This window comes from Leucopleurus acutus (assembly GCF_964270905.1).
Source record: "Leucopleurus acutus genome assembly, chromosome: 2".
Classification (NCBI taxonomy): domain Eukaryota; kingdom Metazoa; phylum Chordata; class Mammalia; order Artiodactyla; family Delphinidae; genus Leucopleurus; species Leucopleurus acutus.
In genome coordinates, this window is record NC_139143.1 from 47,308,739 (window position 1) to 47,330,924 (window position 22,186).

Genomic DNA, 22,186 nt, shown 5'->3' on the forward strand with positions numbered 1-22,186 from the left:
AGTAAGTGCGTATGCTGAATAGATGTGCATGAAGAACAAATTGTGTTCTCTTATTATCCTACTTCTACCTGGGTTTCCAGTAGACATAAAGCCCCAAAATATAAGTAGCCCATTTTACAAACTGTGTTAAGTTTTAGGAGGTATTTCTGCACCCACCCTTCCAATTATATCCCATTTGGGAGTTTAACAGTGAACTGAGCTCAAATGAAGAAACCCCTAGCTCAGGGTTCTTCCAGCTCTGTCATAAACGTCACCACAAGGGAGGCAGAGGCAGGGCTGGGGGTGCCGTGGGAAGATCAAAAGCATCACATGATCAGGAAAAATGAGACGGGGCGAGCAGGAGGGGAAGAGGAAGCATGAAAGGGAAAAAAGGACAGAAGGACACGAATGCAGTTTGCAATCTAGCAAGCAGCTAAAAAGCATTTACTGGGTCCTTTCTCCATTCTCAGTAAGGACAACCACTATCTCCCTTGCTTGAGCCCACATTGGCTACTGGTGTCAACTGGGGTGAGTCTCCCACTAGGCTGCTTTAGCCCACACATCCCTGTATCCTCCCTAGGCCCAAAGAGATGGTTCTGGGATGACCTGGAATTCCAGTTCCTCCAAGGGTTAAGTCCAGAGATACTAGGAAAGACAGACCTACAGGCCCCTCCCTGGGAAACCATGCTGAGCCACTTGGAACAGAAGTTGCATAGGACTCCTTAAAGTATCCTCGCCCTGGTGAGGAGGCGATGAGGCCGGGCTTGTCCTAATCTGAAGAGTCACAGATCCTCTTAGAGGAGCTGGCGCCATAACCCAACATCCAGCAGAGAACAATGGACACAGGACACTACCAGGTCAATTTGGACAATGACTAGGTGTCCTCAAGTCTTCCGCCCCAGATCTTTTCCCTACTGATGTACAAATAACCAAAAACCTAGGATGGCTTTTTCAAGCAGAAGTCACTAAATCATCACCTTTCAGTCATCCTAAGGGCCAAGAGAGAAAATGTTAATATTGGTGGTGGAGAGGGAGCCTGTGGCTTGTATCCATTACACTCTTTCTCCCCCAAGAGCACCTCACATATATTCCGCATGAAGACGCCTGGAGAAGGGTTGGCAGTTACAACAGCTTGCCGGAGCCTTCAGCCCTGAATATTCTAAATCTTTGGCCTTTAAAAATCTCCTCTGGAGTTTTACATTCCGTTTATTGCCCACTCTTGGCTCAATTTTAACTGAATTTACAAGATAATACTAAATTTACTTTAGTGGATCTTTGAAAATGAATGTGCTCCTTTAATGTGAGATGATTCAGTGAGGTAAGAGAGAAAAGAAGAGGGGTGACTCATCCTTGGGTGAACAATGTAAAGAGAAAACTCTGAGCCCTACACTCTAATTCTTCTCTACCCACTTGCCCAAGACTCCTGGCTTTGAAGGGCAGATGGGACAGAGAAAAACACTCCTGCAACCTACTCCCAATTATCCAAAGTACCAGAAAAGCAAGAGATAAGGAAGAAATGAAACGCCTGGAGCCTCACTGAGTCTCTTTTCAACCAAGAATTCCCACCTACTCTCTCATTCAGCCTTTAACACACACACACACACACACACACACACACACACACACACACACACACACCCGCAGAGCCGTTACCAAACAGCAAACCTAGCTTGCCTTGATCCCTTGCTCCATGCCACCTGTGGGCACTTTTTATCAGAGAGAAAGGGAAGTAGCCAAAAGATGAACAGGAAAGAGGAGATGAGGAAGTCAGGGGTCTGGATAATTCATGAAAAGGGTCATGAGAACTGACACACTAAATAAAAGAGGGGGTTCAGGGAGCATCCTCAGGGCCCATCACATGTGCTCGGAGCTCAGGGCCAAAGGGGAGTTACTTTGTGTCAGATGCTAAAATAGTTTATCGCCAGTGATCCCATGTGTTCTCCCCTTTGTGTGTGGTTTATGGGAAAACGTTAGGCACCAACTGGCTTCCTGAGTCACCATTAGGATGCATTCACCTGACTCTCAAGCCCCAAAGTTAGGCACAACATGATGAGAGAAAACAAAGTCATTTTAAAGACAATCTGAGCACAGTTGACTTTAAAAAGTCTAACCTAGGGCTTCCCTGGTGGCGCAGTGGTTGGGAGTCCGCCTGCCGATGCAGGGGACACGGGTTCGTGCCCCGGTCCGGGAAGATCCCACATGCCGCGGAGCGGCTGGGCCCGTGAGCCATGGCCGCTGAGCCTGCGCGTCCGGAGCCTGTGCTCCGCAACGGGAGAGGCCACGACAGTGAGAGGCCACGTACCGAAAAAAAAAAAAAAAAAAAGTCTAACCTAATGGTGGGAAAACATCTTGTATTGCTATGCCAAAAAGCAATTATCTAGGGATTTTCTGGGGTTTTCCATTATCCACCCTTCCATTCCCTCTCAAAAGTGAATTCTACATAAGCCTGGGTCAGCAACACTCTTAAGGCTCTTTATGCTAATTGAGGCACTGTACTGAAAGCCCGGCTGGACCCGTTGGACTCTCACAACGTGAGAACAACTCCAAGTAGAAATGTCAAGTCAGGAGAATAATCCAGCCACATGGCAGCGTATTTTCCATCTAGATCGGACCCTTACAGCCAGAACTGCAGTTTAGAGACTTATAACGATAAGGGCCTGGAGAATTATCATGCTCTTCCATCAGCAACAGACTAATATAAAATTTGACCTTGTCCTAAACAGACCACCAAATAGAAGTGGGTCAGGGGCACAGTGACATGACAAGTGGGAGGGTCTAAACATATCTGCCACAGCATTTGGAGCGAACAGGCTTATAAAGTCATGTCCTGGAAGAAATATTAAGCATGATCCACTACCAGCATTCCTATATTGAGGGCTAAAGAGTACGTACGTGTATGTGTGTGTGTGTGTGTTTTACTTTTTAGAAATCAAGTCACGTATTACTCCAATTTATTTCACTGACAAAGAATTAATATCTGGTCCCCTTGGCTAACAGGGAATAAGGGGTGTGTGTGTGCGTGTGTGTGTGTGTGGGCGCGCACATCCACCAAAACCCTTATCAGCAAGGGAAATACATCAGTGAGGCAGGAAAAATGAAACAGAGCATTTTATTCCTGGAAAATAAACCTCAGTGAGTCTCACTGCATCAATCTGATTTATCTCTTCTTTCAGATTTCATGAGAATGCCAGGCAGACACCTAGGTGGCATGCAGGGAGCATTCTCGGTTAACTCTGCCTTTCCTACTAAACAATCCCTCACGTCACCTGAAAATGTTCCAGTGGTGATGATAAGAAAACATTCTGACTCAATTACATCCCCTAGTTCACCTTTTTCAGAGAAAACTTGCAAAAATAACTGTGAACATATCAGATTACCTTTAAAATGCTATTTATGAGTCTACTCAGTTAAAAAAGTAAACGGCCTTTCTAGATGGTAGCAAGATGACACTCATCATGAGTGAGCCTATCGCTGTGTAAGAGCTACTGCACTGAGAAATCTTCAGGTCAGAAACTAGAACTCAGGGAATCACAAATCTGCAGGAGAAAAGGAGACTGCCGGAGGGTGAGACAAGTTAAGAGACTTTATTTACACCTGCTCTGGTCTTGAACCCCAAAGGCAGGCTGTGATTGACTTACTGAGCTATAGATAGCTTACAAAAGAAATAGGATGCTCCGGTGTACACAGCATTGTGCTCTGAACTCTATAAATATTAGCATCCAATGTGGTAGGATTTTAAATATCCTCAGAGGACACAGCCCCCAAGGGAGCAGCCACAGAATGTTTTTTATTTCTTGCCATTTAACAATCACAGTTTTGCCACCTCGAGGATAACATGCCCCAGTCTGACTCTCCCATGAACTCCACTTTTATCTCTCTGCTGCGTCTCAGAAAACTGCAAGGAGTAGCGTCCTCTGGTAGAGCCGGAAAATCGGCCGCAGAGCCAGGAAACACTGCAACGTGAAAGAGCTCCTGGCCGCTTGGTTACCTTCAGGGGGATGGAAAAGACTGCTGTGATACCTCCTAAGCCCAAACCTCTGGGAATGACATCTTCTGTGCTTCCTGATGAGCTGGACCTCTTCGGGAGTACAGTTGTTCTAGAAATCCTGAGCCATCTCCTCTCCTAGGTCCCCAGTGTTATTTAAACAATACATGCATGTGATATGGCTGAGGTGAGTGCTAAAATCTGTGGTCCCAGAGCTGATTAAATGACCCATACGGGAATGTTACTGGCCTCATTAATGCCATGTTTCCAATGAATTAACCAGTCACAGACTTAACCAACCACAGAGGCAGAGATGTACTAAAATCTACTTTAACACTCTTAAAATGCTAGAACTCAGTCAAATCTAAAGAAGTTTATATAGAAATAAGATGAATGTGACCATGAACTGCCACATTTGGGTGACTGACATCTGTCATGTGAAAACCTGCAAAGATTCTGACAATACCAGAGGTGCCCAGGTACCTTCTTCTGTCTACTTGGAAAGGGTTAATCTACAAAGGTATGAAATTGATTCAAATGCCTTCCTAACCAAAGCTTTTTTTTCTCACGTTCTTTTCCCTCAATACATTCCAGAACGATACAATGCTTTCCCCAACACAAATTAAAGTTTAAATCTTGATCCTTGTGCAGAGATTGCCTTGGCAACCTCAAATTCTCTGTAACGAGAGTCACACTATAGGCAAAAAAATTAAAAAGGCATAAAATTATTTGTACAAATCAGAATTACAAACCTTTACATGAATCATCCTCAATCGGCTGTTTGAAAGCTGTTATGTCACTGAAAGTGCAAAGAAATAAAACCACTTTATCCTGTTCATTTCGAATTGGAGCAATTTTCACAAAGAACCACACAGGTGTCCCTGAAAGAAATACCAAAAGGTTGGTCAGTAATTTGTATTCTCATTTGAGGGGCTATGGAAGTAAAGACTTGGGAATGAATAGGTACAAATATTAGTTCGTTTTTAGAATCGTTTCATTCCTTCAGGGACTGGGTTTTACAACATTAATTTTTCCTCTTGCTGGAATAAAAACTTTCATAGTAACTACTCAGTGGGGAGTTTTCTCCTGTTCAAATAATTTTGTAAGTGCAGATTTCTTAACCCTTGTAAAATGATTAGAAAATGGGTTGAAAATCCCTCCTGATCTAAGGTACAGAGACCTAAAGACTTACCTTAGACCATGTAGTGAACAAGTAAAGAGTAGGGGCCAGTTTGGGTATTGCCAGCCATGGCCGGCCGACCATGAAACTCAAATTTCCATTGCTAAAAGCTCCCAGTGCCAAAATTCAGCTTGGGAATCCATCAATTTGGCTCAATGGACCATGGGCTAAAAACTATGTTTCTAAACCTCTCTCCCCAGAATAAAAATCCCAAAGGTCCTATACAATGGCAAATAAGGACACACTGAGGAAGGAAAAGAATCACCATAATGATTCTCCTCGCAAAGGTTCCCCCAGAAAGGGAGTTTCCAGGTGGGTTTCAGCTGTGATTACTTAGTACTTTCGGAAGCTCAATGAATGTTTCAACTTCCAATCCTTGCTCCTGAGCTAAACTGGGGGATAAATGAGCTCTTCCAAAGCACTGCCCTAAATCACAGAAGGAGAAGGTGGGCAGGGCTCATCTGACTGACTTCTCAGAGAGGTCACCCACTCAGGTATCTAAGGAAAAATATCTGCACAAAGTCAGTCTCTGGCTTCCAAAAACAAAAAAACGAAGGAAAAGAAACAGATGTTTTCTATCTATTGAGGACATCACAGCAAGATCTATCAATCTCTTCTGTGATACAAAATTAAATGGGGCACAAAGCAATGGTATGTTCACCCTATCTTGTTCTTGTATCCCCTTTCCTAAAACAGCATCTGGCATATAAGAACTTAATAACTATTTGTTGAATTTTGCATAACCGGGATAATGCTTTACATACTATTTTATAACCATTTTCAAATTAAAATACAGTAAATATTTCCCCATGCTGTTAAGTATTAGAGAAACTTCCTATGTACCAGGTGCTGTGCTCAGCATTTTATATATTTTATTTTAGGAGATAGCAAGCAAACAACTCACTGAATATTGGAGATGGAAATAGATCCCCAAAAGGTCACCTGGGTCTCTCTGCCTGCAATCACATCAAACTCTATACTATACAACAAGGACAGAGAGACATCTCTGATTAACATTAGGATTAACCAATTTTACTTAACAATTACAAGATTATATATCTGACTATACCACTTATTCATATGTAAGTATGAATAACCCCACAATGTACAGTCAAACAGGCAGCAAACGGATCAGATAGGAATACGTTCTCCTTAAATCTTGGTTATCTATATATTCATCCAGTTAATTTTAAACCTCTATCCACTTCCCCTTCCCTTTTTAGCTGCTGGTTTCTGTGTACTCTTAGAAGACAAATACATGATAGTGTCACCCTAAGAAAAAAGTGTTTTGAAAGGAAAATCCACCTTACAAATATCAGGGGAATTCCCTGGTGGTCCAGTAGTTAGGACTGACACGGCCAAAAAAAAAAAAAAAAAAATCACACATAGTGTTCCAAAATCAAAAAGAATATAGTCTCTGAGTTATCCACTGTTTTTGGAAGGTCTGTGTTACTACTCCTCCCAGTATCCTCCTCAGAACCTGCAGTGGGTTTTAAACCACTTTCAATTAAGCAACAGAAAACTCAAAAGAAAGCATCACACCAATCGAGCCCACGTACCCACAGCTCTCAGTTGTATCCTAGCTGGTAAGACAAAAGGAGGGGAAAAAAATCTTTTCTTTTTGCTCTAAAGAAAACTAAGCAATATTCTCTCAGCTGGGTAAACAAGAAAGCACTCCAAATTTACCAAACTAGTAATAAATCAGAAGAGAGGCCCCGCATGTTGTCTAACACCAGGAGCCTCGTCTTGCTGCAATCCCCAGACCCATCCCCTTCACAGCTGCCGCCTATGGGCCATCCCCTGTGTTGTACCAGCTGGGCCTGATATCTAGGAACTTGTTCCATTTGGGACTGTGCCACCTAATCTTTATGACTACTAGGACTGATGACACTAACCCACATCTCCCAGATCACAAGAGCTACTGTATTTGTCATATCGGGAGGCCTTTTTCATTTTACCATAGTTCAAGCTCCCCATGAACTTTCCTCCATTTCAACAGGTCAATCTGTTTAAAGCTATGTGCCTCTCTCCACCACACTGTGCCCGTTGCTTCCTTCCAGAAATGTTCCCTGACTAAATGCATGCTACTCTTATCATTCCGTTTCAATATCTAAATATGTTTCTTGTGCCAAAAATTCATAGAGTCAGTATGTATTACTTTAAGAGTTCCTCGCCGGCTGATCACCTGGGCTTGTTGAGGGTAGGAACCTCTTTTCTCCTACTGGTGTTTCCTCGTGGAGGGACATCTTTCAGTGTAACACTCCAGGCCTTTTTCCCTGGGTTGGCAATTTGGGGGACAAGAATTGGACATGTGTAGGCTGGCCACTTCTCCTCCTCTGCTTAGAGATTAGTGTGCAATCCGCTCTACTTCCCCATTCTATAAATGTTAGGGGAGAAGTCAAAGGGCAGGGGGGATGGCTGGTAGGAGGAGGAGGTTCTCCGGTGTTACCTGGGTTGGGTGGGTAAGTCTGATTCTAGGATTCACTTTTAGAAACTCACCTGCCCACAGATATAAACTACATTTTCTAGGATCTGCTTTACTAGTCATAAAGGTGGTATTTTAACCTCCATTTGCATGATTCCTGTATCTCTCCCAATTGTTTCTGACCACAGGCAGGAAAAGAAAGTGCTATGTATTGGGCCCCCTCAAAGCTTAACAGTTGAAGACTTATTTCTGTAAATAATTCATAATGCACTCCAAGGGCAGGAGAACTGATCTACTTCCTCTGTCTGATGGTCCTGCACCCCTATTCCAATGCAGTGCTACCCATGGGGCGTCACACAGGCCATTACGATGCTCAACACCAGGAGGCACTGGACTGCAGTGGTGAAACTCAACAAGCTCTAGGAATGCTTGCTGAGCTCCAAAGAAATAAATCCTACTTCCAGTGTCTTCACAGTTACTCAGACCTGCCTCTCTCCCAAACTGTCACACCCAAATAATCTAGGAATGAAGAATGGGTTTAAATTTTCATTTCTGAAATTCTTCCAGAAAAGACTATGAGTTCCTCTTAGATAGCACAGACCAGTCATTTCAACCTTTCGCTTTTTTAGAGCAAAACGTTTTTAACTAATGAAACAATACTCAAAGTCTCAGTACATGAAACAGTTCCTTCAAGCAAACATGAACCATTCAGAGCCCAGAGCCCCACCCACCCAATTTCCCTTACACCCCTCTGGATGCACCCAGGGATATTCAGGAACCCTTTGGCTCCATTCAAATAAAGACCTGCCGGGGGGCAGACGCCTGAGCAGTTGGCCTCCGGGGACCTCCCCTACAGCCCAGATTCTGCAGCAGCATCCATTCCATCAGGATAAAAGAGAGACAATGAATGCACAAATATTCACACACACACACACACACACACACACACACACACACACAAAATCAGGAAGAGGTTAAAATTCTGGGAAAAACCAAGAAAAGCAAGTACTTAATGCCCTGTTTCTGCAAAAAAGAACAAAGGGTCAATGATAAATTTTCTATTAAAGGCAGATCAATACACAAATCCAGGAGAAACACATCCTACTGATGGCAAAGGCTGCAGCTCTCTCCTGGATGAGGATGCCCAGTAGAAGGGGAGTTACAGGTCAGGCTCCTCCTTCTGGTCACTCTGTGATGGTCATCCCTTATGTAGCTCCCTTGGGTTATGCAGTAATGAACCTGACAACCTAACCTGGCTATAGGGTTTCTCAACCACAACAGTCAGATAACAAAACAGCAAGGCTCAGGTGTATGAGAGAATTTTTGGCCTCCTTCCCTGGACCTCCTCCCAGGTACTCTCTAGATCCAGGCATCCAGGCCACATTGGACAGCAACAGAATTGACCAAGCCACTGTGATTGGCTCTTGAGAAGGGTTGCATGTGCTGGGCCATTCCGATGGGTCCAGAAACTAGACTAGAGAATGGCAGTCGGCCCCAGGAAACAGACCAATAGGATTTGAGTCAACTTTATTGAGACAAATGACAAGTGTAGACAGGATGAGAGAGCATGAGGGGGTAAGTAGTGACCACTGGCCATTAGAACATCTGATTCAGAATCCCAAGCCCTGCGTTTGAGCCCTATCTCTTCATTTATTTTATGTCTTGGCCACGCCACTTTAACTTCTCTCAGAACCAGTTTCCTTATTTGTAAAATGGGAATAATAGACCTACTTTAGACTAAGTTAAAATGTACGATGATACACAGATATTTAAAACTCTTACTTTCCATTCTTCCTTCCTTTTAAATTCTTTACCTATAAGGTTAAAATGTTCAGTCTCACCTCAAAGAGGTGTTCGTATGACTTTAAAAGAGAATGTATCTTAAGGTGTTTAATGAAACTCCAAAGCTGCCTCCACCTGTTCATAAGGAAAAGGGCCAGTCTCAACCATGACAAGGGAAAAGGTAGAAAATTCAATGCTTAAGCCTCCATGTAATTTAAATTTGACTGAAGGGCAAAAAACAAAACCTCAATAAATGGAGAGAGTTACACTGTTTGTAGATTAAAAGAATCAATTCTGTAAGATGTCAAACCTCCCTTTATAATATATAAATTGAATGCAATTTCAATCAGAATCTCAATTGTTCCTTTTTTCATTTGTTTTTCTCAGAGCTTGATGAATTGACATTCAATTCAAATAGAAAAGTAAAGGTAGAAGAACAGCCAAGAAATTTTTGAAGAGAAAACGTATGACAGGGACTACCTACTATAGTAACTAGGAGCCATTGGCAATGACCCTAAAACAAGCAATAATGAAGACAATAATATCATTTACTGAGTGCCTCCAGCGGGGCCAAACCCTGACACACCACGGTTTACCTTTCACAACAACTCTGTGAAGTGGAATTGCTACTGTGACATTATCCCCAATTTAAATATGGACAACCCAAGTGGGAAAGCATTTTAACCAAACTCATGTAGCTAATAAGTTACACAAGGAAAAAGAGGAGAGACACAAACCCATGAAATGTGTGAGAACTTAGCATATGTAAAAAGAGCATTTCAAATTGGAAAGAAAGAGCTGGATGATAATAAAGAGTGCTATAAAAGTAACAGAAGGAAAAATGGAAGAATACTTTTATTATTTAGGTAAGGAGAAGGGCTTCCTAAGTATTATATAAAGGTCAGAACCATAAAGGAAAAGACTGACAAACATTTTTTACTTCTATATGGTATTTTAAAAGTCTTTAATTAAAGAGATAAATTTTAATAGGCAAAATGTTTTCACTATGTGTGTGATTTAGGGTCAATATCCCTCACATATAAGCAGCTTCTAGTACTGAAAAAGTAAAAGACAATCTATTGGTAAAATAGGCAAAAGACGACTGTTTCCTATTAGATTTGTCTTCACAACAGATTGTCACCTCCTCAAAGGCAGAGTCGGTTTCTTATATGTGGATCTCTTTGGCTCAAACCCACAGGCCTGCAGTAGGTAATCAATAAGGACTTAGCAGGCAGCTTCTCTTGCTCTAAGCTGCCTTTCCCTGGGCTTCTCTGCTGGAGAAGCTGATCCACAGCTCCCAAACCAGGGTCCCCAGCCACACCATGAATTGTGGAGTAAGTCAAATGCTGGGGGGTGTTATCCAGAGGGTGAACTGATTTCACTAAGGGCTGATACTTCTTAACTTTCTTGTTCGAAAAATGGAAAAACTAATTGGCCAGCCCAAAAGTGGCCACCTAAATATTTGCTGAATGAGTTCATGAATGATGACTGTCATTGATATAAGAAAATGATCCAGCATACTGAGAATGAGTTAAGTCACAATACAAAATATATAGCAATTCCAAAATGCCCAGGTTTACTGGTCAGACTGGCCAATAGATAGAAAGAAACGTTTCAAATAAGCCAGTCTCCAAGATAGGTAATAGTATTACACACACTCATTCCAAAACACACCATGAAGCCTTCTGCTAATTACTTCCAACTCCCCAAAAGGTAAAATAAACATGAATGCCTATCACTAGTGGATCCTTTCTACAAGGTTATCCTTGTAAATACTAAAGAATGGGAGGGGGGAGAATCAAAACAATTTATTAAGAGTTTATAAAGAAAATCACAAGAATTAAATAGAACATATGGGCAAAGAATCTGAACAATTAACATAAAAAAAGTAATTTTAAATGGATATTAAATAGGAAAAATACTTCACTCTCACTAGCATTAAAAATACTCATTAAACAAAAAAAATGTAATTATAGGCAATCTGTTCGGTGCTAGAGCAATTCAATGAGTCAGACACTCACAGTCTGCAAGTGAACTTGGAAATGCATTCAATTCTGGAACACAATTTGGCAAAATGTCTCAGGAACCTTGGTTCACATTCTTTAACACAGTAATTTTCAACTTCTAGGAAATATTTCAGAATGTCAACTAATATCTTTGCATGAAGATCTTCACCTCAACATTTATATTTAATCAAGAAAATTTAGAGCCTCATAAATATCCAACAATAAAGGAAGTGTTAATAAAATTCCTTCTAAATTATATTTATGGGGAATTTTAATGATAAGGATATTTTTATGATAAACAATTAAATAAATGTACAATTTCAAATTGCATACATGTCAAAGTCTCAACTATGTAACATGTGCAAGACAAAACACCAAAATGTTAATAGGATGGTAGTATTTCTCCAAGTCTTTGAGTCTTTAGGGTGATTGATTTTCTTCTTTAAGCCTTCATACGTGTTCTCCATAGTAAAAATGCATTCATTTAAAAATCAGAGAAAAAAGAAAAAAAACTTTCCTCTAAATGATGACATTTCACATTTTAAAATCTCAAATGGGGTGACATTTCCCCCACGGGACTCCATACTGCTTTAAAATGCTGAAAGTTTCAATCTATTGAACTACACATTGTGAAAGTAGCAGCAAACCTGCCTCCTCCTCTCTCTGCTCCCATCCATCTCTGTTCAGTCTGCTCCTCCCGGGCCAGCCGGTCAGTTCAGCCCCACAAGGCTTGCTCCTTGGCTCCGAAGCCCTCACTGTGAATCACATACTCTTGGGTCACTCATCTGTTTCTCGGTAACTGTCAAGTTCCCTTCAAAGTCACTCAGCAAACATGGGCCGAGCGCCTCCTCTGGGCTGGGCTGTGTGCTAGACACTTGCCAGTCAGTGGGCTCCACTGGCAAGTCCCTAGGCTCAGCCTCCTCCCATTTCCCTGGACACCTCTCCTTCTCAGCTGCCTCTTCCCCACCCCTCCCCCAGCAGGCCACAATCATCTTGCCGCCGCGGTGATTCCTAACGGGTCTCCCACCTCTGGTCTCCTACGATGCATTCCATCTCCACTCTCTAATGGAGTCATCTTTCTGAAATGAAAATCTTACTATTACACACTTAACCCTGCTTAAAACCGCTCAACGCCTCTCACGCCACCCTCTGTCCCCACCACCTCTGCTCTTAAGACAAATTCTAAACTCTTTAACGTGGCTGCACGATCGGCCCTTCTCAACCTCTCCAGCTACACTGGTGACCCATGCATTTACAGATTTATTTAATTACTCCATGAGTTCAGGTGGAACACCTTCTGGGTCAGGCACTGTGCTGGGTGCAGGGGATCCAGCCCGGTAGAGACACACCCTGTAGGCATGGAAGTCAGCCTTCACTACAGCTGCTTTCTGTCCTTGCTACTCAGAGTGTGATTCTTGGACCAGCGGCATTAACATCACCTGGAGCGGAATCTTGGGCCCTTCTGCAGACCTACCGAATACAAGTATATACTTTTTTTGATTTGCAGGTTATGTTATATATCCTGTCAAAGTCTGAGGAGCCCTGCTTTGCGTTTCTTCAAATGTCAGTGCTGCTCTCCCCTATTGCCCTCTCCATGTACCCTTCATCAGCCTGGGATACTCTTTGCCCTTCTCTCTGCCTAACTCCCCACTATCCTTCAGTTTCTGCATGAATTTCCTGCCTGCTAGGAAGACTTCCTTCCCTGACCTCCTAAGTTAGGGTGAAGGGACACCCCCCATGTGATGTCACCATCAAAACACTTGCAGCTCTATACTGTGATGTGGCCCCCGACCCCTGCAAACACTGTGGGAGCAGAGGCTGGGTCTGTCTTTTCGTAACCGCGTTCCTAGGAGCAAGCCTACTGTCTGACAGAGTATAGTCAGACCTCGCTTTATTGCGCTTCACAGACACCACATTTATTTTTTAACAAGTTGAAGGTCTGTAGCAGCCCCGCATTGAGCAAGTCTATTGGCACCATTTTTCCGACAGCATTTGTTCACTTCATGTCTCTGTGTCACATTTTGGTAATTCTCACAATATTTCAAACCCTCTACAGCAAAAAGATTACAAGTCACTGAAGGCTCATATGATGATTAGCAAAAAATTAATTAAGGCATACATATTGTTTTTTTTATAGACATAATGCTACTGCATACTTAATAGACAGTTATGTTTACAGTATACCACTATAACAACTTTTACATGCACTGGAAAACCAAAAAATTTGTGGAACCGAACCTACAATATCTCTGAGGTATGCCTGTAGTTGGTCAGTAAAAAGCCATTAACAAAAACATAGAATTTGGTGCAACTGTAAAATACCCAGGCTTAAAAAATAATCTGAAGTTTCTAAATTCTTCCTCAGGTGAGGGTAGATTTGGAGGAGTTGGGGACAGTGCACAGGTTCCTAGGAAGAAACCAACACTATCTGCATCCATGTCTGCTTCATGTTTTATGTACAGGCTTAGCCTTGGACGAAAGCCCTGCCAGCCCACTGGACATCCTTGTGTAAATTAGAAAGAGAAGTTCCTCCCTCAGCACAGATGCAATTCTAGGCCAGGGTGCACTGAGGACCTAGCAAGCAAACTGGTTTCTGGTTGCCCCCATGCAGGGTAGAGCCTGCACCACCATATGTGGTGGCCCTGCCTTGTGCCCCGACTAAAACCAACCCCGTCTGGAAAGAACAGCCATGGAGCAAGCACTGGAAACCAGGTCCTGGCTCTGCATGACCTCGGGTGAGGAATTTACCTTGTTATACAATGGAGATACGTAACGTCAGCCATGACTACTTCACGGGGCTCTCTCAACAGTTTTAGATAGAGTGGCGTCATACCTTCCACAGAGTGTATTTTCTAAAATCAAAGGGTAGGGTAGAAGTTGCATATGACCACAATTGCTCTTGAGAATGCCTTCACATCACCCATGAAGTAGAGTCCATGCCCAGGCTGACACGTCACTCTGGAGACTGGCATGCGTCTCTCTCAATAAGCCCACCACAACCTCCAGGGAGGGAAGAGATGCTGATTCTTTGGTAAAAACATCAGTTGAACTGACTGGCTTCCATGCTAGGCCATGTCTACCTAACGTACAGAACCGGAAGTACCAGAATCACCCTCAGTGCGATGAGATACTCACAATACAAGGCCTTCAGCCCCCGAGGCAGCGGAGGGAACAGTAGATTCCCCCCTGCCATCTCATACTCACTCTGGGGTACGTGCCCACTGAAGAGAATAGCAAGTGGAATCACTAATTCAGTTTTAATTATGTTTCCCTCTCTCTTCCTTTTATGCCCACCAGGTATAGCTGACTTTGAGCAAGTTAAATGCATAGTCTAATGAAGCTTGAAAACTCTGAAGCAAAGTATAAACGCAAGGCATTATCTTTGTGATACGCCTACCTGATTAGTAGTCTGTGATGTGGGGAAATCCACACTGTTCAGGACACAAAGCTACCAGTGTGGGAAACCTTTAACTCACTCCCTTAGCTCTGGGCACACGGGCAGACCCCTCCCCTCCCATGCAAAGGCACTGCTGGCGTGCTCCTGGGAACAGCTGTTGCTCTGAGTTGTGTCTCCCGTAGAGGAAGGCCTGGCACGGAGCCAGTCACAGTCTTTCACCTCATTCCTCTCAGGCCTATTTGGCAAAATGTCTCAGGGTAGGAACTAGGGTAGGTCTCGAGGTAGGAACTAGACCTACTGGCTGAGGAGGTGAAATGGTACAAGGCAGCAACTCTAGTGTGAAAGTGCAGGACCAACCCTCTCAGAGTTGCTGATGCCCAAAGCTAATCTCTCAGCTCAGCGTCTGCACTGGCCACCAAGCAAAGAGTCCTCTCAGTTGCCTGCACCAACACTTCAGACTGAAAAAAAGTCCCAGCTCCTTCCAGATAAAAGCCACATGTGCCCACTGCTTTCCAGAGCAAAACATATCATCCTGAATGCCACCAAAATAAACACTTATCCTAACGTGCCACCTGGGCCATTCTGGAAATGTTCTAGTGAACCAATGACCTACTTAGTTCAATCCTACATACAAAGAACAGGATTTCTTACAACCAAATAGTGTTTTGAAAAACCAAGCACTCGGTCTTCCCTGGTGGCGCAGTGGATAAGAATCTGCCTGCCAATGCAAGGGACATGGGTTCGAGCCCTGGTCTGGGAAGATCCCACATGCCGTGGAGCAACTAAACCTGTGTGCCACAACTACTGAGCCTGCGCTCTAGAGCCCGCGAGCCACTACTGCTGAAACCCGCGTGCCACAGCTACTGAAGCCTGCATGCCTAGAGCCCATGCTCTGCAACAAGAGAAGCCAGAGAAGCCCTTGCACCGCCACAAAGAGTAGCCCCCACTCGATGCAACTAGAGAAAAGCCCGCGCACAGCAACGAAGACCCAACACAGCCAAAAATTATAAAATAATAAAAATTAAATTCAATTTAAAAAACAAAGCACTCTTCAAGACCTCTGCAGCCCTGCTACGGCTATGTTTCCATACAGCCCACTTTCCATACTTCCAATACAATTAATCTCCATTCAACAGGAAACTGCTAAGAGAAAGCAAGTTCTATACTTGTGTATAGCTATTGACCTAGATTCTTCATTAATATACTTGTGGAAGTTATTATACACAGAACAAATACCAATTAACAATACATTTTGACTAACAGTGATTACAGTATTAATTTGATTAATACTGTCTCTGACAGAAAACTGGGGTCACCAGGGAAACAAAATTTTATTTAGAAACTCTTAATTGGGCATCTACTGGTGTTACCCACTGTGCTAAGTGCTATAGGGAGATAGATACAAATGTGAACTGGACAGAGATTCTAACCCACCTCCTCCCTCCCCACCTAAGAAGCCTTAAAGTCTACAAGTGCCTTAGGCCAACAACTCAACATAAGGAAACCAATAGGAAAAACACTAACTCTGGGCAGAAAAGAGATCAAGAAGTCTTAATTGGTTAGTGACAAGTACAAATGCTCATGTGAAGAACTGTAACTCATCAATCCATACCATTTACCCCAACATACACACTGGCTTCAAGGAACAACATTTAGCTGATGGGAGAAAAGAAAACCTAAGACAGCAACAGAGAAAGAGGAGATATTTTACTCTTCCAAGCACATCAAGGTATGGTTCAGAATGGTCTGAATACTCACTGTTCTTCTTGTACATCAAAATTTCAAAGGAATTCATCTCATAGTTCTCAAATGTTTGCCGCACCTTTTCAATGGTGTCTTTATCAGTCAGCTCCCCGTACATAAAACTGCAAAGCAACCAAACAGCCCAAGTTAGATGAACAAGTATTTATTATTTTGCAAGCATCTGTTTTTACCTGCTCTATACCCAGCACTGTGCTATGCACTGTGGAACACACACATACACACACACAATGAAAACATTGGTTCAATCAAAAACGATTTACTGATTGAGCTGGAATCAAGACTCCATCCCTGTCCCCCCAAAACTGACAGTCGAATGAGACACACTAGAAAACAGTAGATCAGAAAACAGTAGATTAGAGAATAGTATGACCAACACATGAGGAATTACAACACTAAGAATAGGCACAGAGCACTGTCTGAGTGGTCAGAAAAGGCTTCCCAGAGGCAAGAACAAAAGAGATCTAAACAGCAGGTGGAAATCTGCTGAGAAAAGGAGGGAAATGAACATTCTAGGCAAAAGACAAGCATGTGCAAAGGCACAGAGGTGAGAGGAAGGTTAATTCTGGAACCTGAATACGGTTCAGTTCCATATGTCTGGAATGTAGACAGTAAGGGGAAAATTAGCAACAGGTAATATGGAGAGGTAAGCAAGGGCCAGATCATGGAGGAGACCATGGCATTACAGGTCAGGTGAAGTCATTTAAACTTTATCCCGAAAGCAATGCAGGGAGGGCCCCTGCAGGGTTTCAGGCAAAAGAGTTACATAACGAGATCTGCATTTTAGAAATACAACTCTGAGAGACGTCCTGAGAAGGATGGCAGAATAAATCTGGACCACAGATTTTTCCTCTTCTAATTCCTAACAAATTAAACAAAAGAATAGGAAAAAAAAAAAGTCACCAAACAAGAAAAAGGGCGCAATTTGATGCTCTAAACATCAAGACATACTGTAGCTAAGGAAAGAAAAGAAGATTCAGCAAACAGAAGATTCAGCCACTGTCTGTGCAGCTCTTTTTCCTACCCCACCACTAAAAAAGAAAAAAGAGCTCTGGGTTGAATAAATCCAGATGATAAAATTCTACAAATTCTTTCTAATACTTCTCCACACTCCTCACAATTTGGAGAAAAGTAAACTAACAGGGTAAATAAGCATCCTGAAAAAAAATTAGAGAAAACCTCTGGATAGTAGAAGCTTCTGCCTACTAATACTGGTTCTCAGCAGAGGAAGGAAAACTGCCGGGACTGTCCATTTTCTTGGGTCCGCACACTGAATATGGTCTGAAGACCAAGGTTTTTCCCTCTAGGAATGGGATAACATTCCCAACAACTAGGCTGAGTGACACTAACAAAACATGACAGGAGAGAAACCATCCCTCAATGGGGCTGGAAAAGCCAGTCCTCCAACAAAGGCTGCCCATGGACCCGCCCAAGCATGTCCCCTGCCCACCCCAGGCCTTCAGACGACACCAAGAAGGAAGGACAGCCATGCTCAGCCCTCAAGGCTTATGTAATGTATAGAAGCAGCGGCGTGGGTTCCCAAACAATACACAACCCATCTTCTAAAACTGCGCATACCTAACTGTGCAATTTAGCTTTTTCTTGATGACTTGAATCATAGAATCACAGAATTTCAGAACTAACAAGAACCTCAGAAGTTATCAAGCACAATTCCTGAGCCACCAAGTCAAGCGCCATGCTCAGCTTGATACTGGAACAGCCGTGGGCTTACTGTGAGCTTCCACTTTCCAGCACCCTGCAAGAAAAGTGCCCTAGCTATTGACTTTATGAATTCTGTGTCACTTTTGTTATCACGTCCCTTCCCAGCCCACTGAGAGATGCTATTATCTGTGGTTCCCCGTGAGCCCATCTCATGTAGTACTCTGCTTTGGGGCTGTGTTCTTCGTCTATAAACCAGGAAAACAGATAATTGAGCTTGGTGAATTACCTTTAAAAAGAAGGATAGATCAAGACTAAATTAGCCATGCCTGAGAACAAGAGGATTTCTTTCTCCCAGGAGGTAAAAACTTAAGCTCTATAACCATTTTACTTAGCTGGTTTTGCTCTAAGGCCTTTTTAGCTTCCTCCCACTTTCCCTTTCTGAATGGATTTGCTAGATAAGTGACCTCAACTTATGTGATGGTTGTATAGGCTGGCAATTTCCTTCACAAGGTAAAACCAATCCCTGCAAAGTGGAGTCTTCAAATAAATGAAGTACCATAATTATGCCCAGCTTTCCTTACTCTTATGTACTTTTTCAAGTTGTAGGTTAGTGGTAGGTGTACATTTCCTTTGTCTGGACATTAGATTTCAGATGCCTGCAATGCAAGAAATAAGCCAAAAGGCTCCTGAGCAATTAGGGATGTGGCTAACACAAAGGCACGTTTACTTTCCTTCTAGAGAAGGGACACCTTCAGGGAATTAAATAAGTTTCTTAGAGTTGCGCGTAAAAGAAAGTTGGCTAAATTATCCAGTTCTCTTATCTGATTTCCTTAAAGTGTCTGACTATAGCCAATAAGAAGCAAGAAAGGTAAGGAAAGGCTGCTCAAGTCACACGAAAAACCGAAGCTCACTCTCCCAGCGTGTTCTGATTGTGTACGTGCACGTACAGATGGAGACATAGATGCACATACACTGATACTTAAGAGGATAACAGCACACCAAGAATATAAGAGAATTCTATCGTAATACTTGAGTCATCATTTTTAAACCTTTGAGGGAATCTTTTTTTAACATCTTTATTGGAGTATAATTGCTTTACAATGGTGTGTTAGTTTCTGCTTTATAACGAAGTGAATCAGCTCTACATATACGTATATCCCCATATCTCCTCCCTCTTGCGTCTCCCTCCCACCCTCCGTATCCCACCCCTCTCCTTTGAGGGAATCTTAAATTTTCCATTTCCCAGTCCCAAAACCCTAAAATTTAAGAAAATGATAATATTTTCAAAACATTTAATACTTTTCACCAAATGAGTTACTTGGCTGATGTAATATCAAGAAAATGCAACTTCTGAGAACCAAAGACTATGACTGGGTCAGATGGGTTTTTCCACCCTTTGGAGATGAGTTCACTTTTGGGTGTAGCAGGTTTAGGAAAATGATTCCACTGCATGCGAACACCACTGAAGACAGAAGACTCTGAGGAAGGCGAGGAGTGAGAGGCGCCAAAGGCTGTGGAGCCAAGACCTTGTTGGGGCAGCACAGGGTCCGGGTCACACGCTCCGCAGGACACCTTGAAGATGCTCTAAAAGAGCTTTTCTAGTGCCACGGCCCAAGGGCGCTGCTTGGTTAGGAACCCTGTCAAATGCACAAGTTTCACAGCACCCTTTGCTTCTGCCTTTGAGTCAGTGATCAGAGAGAGATGTGACAGCAACAAGGCAGCAAGACATGGTTCTCTTCTCGTTTTCTGATGAAAAGCCCTATGAACAAGGCCCTTGTCTCCAACATGCTGTTTATTCTTAAAAAACGGCCATACGTGTTTTAAAATTAATTTAATCATCTAAAATCATCCATTTCATTTGATTTCACTTAATCTTCTTTCACATAATTTCCATCTAAACCCTCATAAAATTTTGTGTTCACATTTTATTGATAAAATGATTTTCCTGAGTTTTTCTAGGTTTTCTCCCATCTCACTGACTGTAAATTCATTAGCTGTAGGGACTATGTTTTAGATCTTCTTTGATTTTCCCAGTACAGTGTGTGAACTAGAGATGATCGTGCAATAAATATTCCTGAATGAACGCTGCATGAAAGGAAATTCCCAAGCTGAGTAAGCCAGTTTCTTTTTCCAAAAAGATACCATGATAGAGTGTTGAACAGAACCCCAAACATAAATACCTGCAGGTACTGCTTTTTTGCATCACTTCCGCCCTGTGATAGCCAGACAGCTTGCAAAATCCATCATTGCTGTACACGATAGGCCAGTCCACTATCTGGGCATTCCCCAACACAAAATTAGTATCTGTTAAAAAAAAAAAAAAAACAGAAGAAGAAGAAGAAGAAGGGGAAGGAGAAAAGAAAAGGGCATATGAGGCAAGACATTAGTTGAGATTCAATGAGGACATAAATAATAACCAATCCAGGTATTTTTGTTTCCCTCCAAAATGGCCCTCGGAGGAATACAGAAGAACAGAGCTTTAGAACTGAATATTTGGAATGCAAATGCTGAGGTTTCTGTACTCCAAAGGAAGCATGCTTCACCAACCAACCAACATTTTCGGCAGAAATCCAGTGATTTCCATAAGACATACTCAAGTCCTAATTTTTCATCTCCGTGAGATTATGCAGGTAATGTGGAGCCAGAGAGAATCCAAAAGTAATTTCTTCTGGGCTCCATCCAGCATCTTGGCCCTGTCAGTCTTTTGGGCAGAAGCTACAAACTGGCCTTATGCACCCTGATTAATATTTGCTGATCCTTGGAGGAGAAGGCCTTCTTAGAAAGGCAAGGGGACAGCAGGTTGCCTCCTGGAATACACACACCAGAGAGCCTTCTTCTCCATAAAGATGTGACTTAGACCTTCCTAATGCTAGGGCTCTATAGAACCTGATCAAGATGCTGGCAATGACAAAAACTTTCTTACTGATTTTGAAATCATGGAGCCGCAGAAAGCACATATCAGAGCTCTTTCATGGAGCACCGGCCCACCATTCACTTGTGATGCGGGGATTAAGTAAGCCAGATATGTTGGGCTATTTAGCGTGTTCTCACCACTTTCCACATTTTTAAAGATCAGAAGTCTTCGATACCTTTTGTGCTCAGGAAATCAAGTGTCCCTCTTCTCTTTTCAAGACCTTAAGCAAATAACATCCAGAACTTCAATATAATCATTATTTTGGCTTGGCTCTCTCCCCTCCACAGAATAATCACCCCTTCCACACCTCCACCCGACCAAAAAAAGGAATGAAAGGACACACATACAGACCCTTCTTTTGTTGTAAACCGGAGGGGGTTTTGTTTATATATATACACTATGTGGAGTGGAATAATGGTGACATGTAATGTCCTCATTTAATTGGGAGGTTAATTTTGTTCTAGTACAGCATTTACTATGCACAATATGGGTAACCATCCTTTCCTATCTATGTGGGAAGGAAAAGAGGAAGGAGAGGCAGGAGGAATAGCTAAATACCATAATCTACTCTTTTTTCCGACATTTGGTTTGTTTATTAACACTTGCAAACATTCGAAAGCTCTTAGATTTGAGTGGGCAGCTTAGCTGCCACCAGCTTTGAGAAGACTCTCTGCAGTGCTCCAGCTACACAGCGTACCTGGATACCTGTTCCTTTCTGGTGGTCCAAAAGGATGGTCCCTACCTCACTGTGCCCTCACAATCTGCTGCAGCCCCTTCCAGTGTGAGCAATCTTGGTGAAAGGTGATGTCTCTGCTTGGTGGTTTCGGCCACCAGGAAAGCTGACAACTAAAGGGCCTGTAGCAGTGGCTCCCCACCCCGCCAAGAGAGACCTGACCTCAGCCAGATGGACCCCACGCACCTGAGCCTCTGACAGTGGACACGAGAGGGAACTAGCAGGTGGTCACCAGGTGGTGGGGTGCTCATCCACCCCTTCCTGCTGGGAGAGCATGGCTGCATCCCTCACCCAGCCTGCAGATGCCTTCAGGGCCACCTGGGATCCACGCCTGGCTCCCCAATCTAAGGTGGGTGCTGCGG

At 43.0% G+C, this 22,186-nt stretch overlaps 1 protein-coding gene across 2 annotated transcripts in view; it reads right to left on the bottom strand.

Annotated features, from left to right (window-relative positions):
- The window catches only part of KCNH1 (potassium voltage-gated channel subfamily H member 1), a gene marked incomplete at both ends in the record, with an annotated part of 420,139 nt that overhangs the window by 368,914 nt on the left and 29,039 nt on the right, over positions 1-22,186 (bottom strand). For both annotated transcript variants that reach the window (XM_082832647.1, XM_082832646.1), the window contains 3 exons: positions 4,717-4,845; positions 16,513-16,619; positions 20,358-20,481. In XM_082832647.1, the coding sequence (XP_082688773.1) occupies positions 4,717-4,845; positions 16,513-16,619; positions 20,358-20,481 (360 nt within the window). The remainder of the gene's footprint in view (positions 1-4,716; positions 4,846-16,512; positions 16,620-20,357; positions 20,482-22,186) is intronic.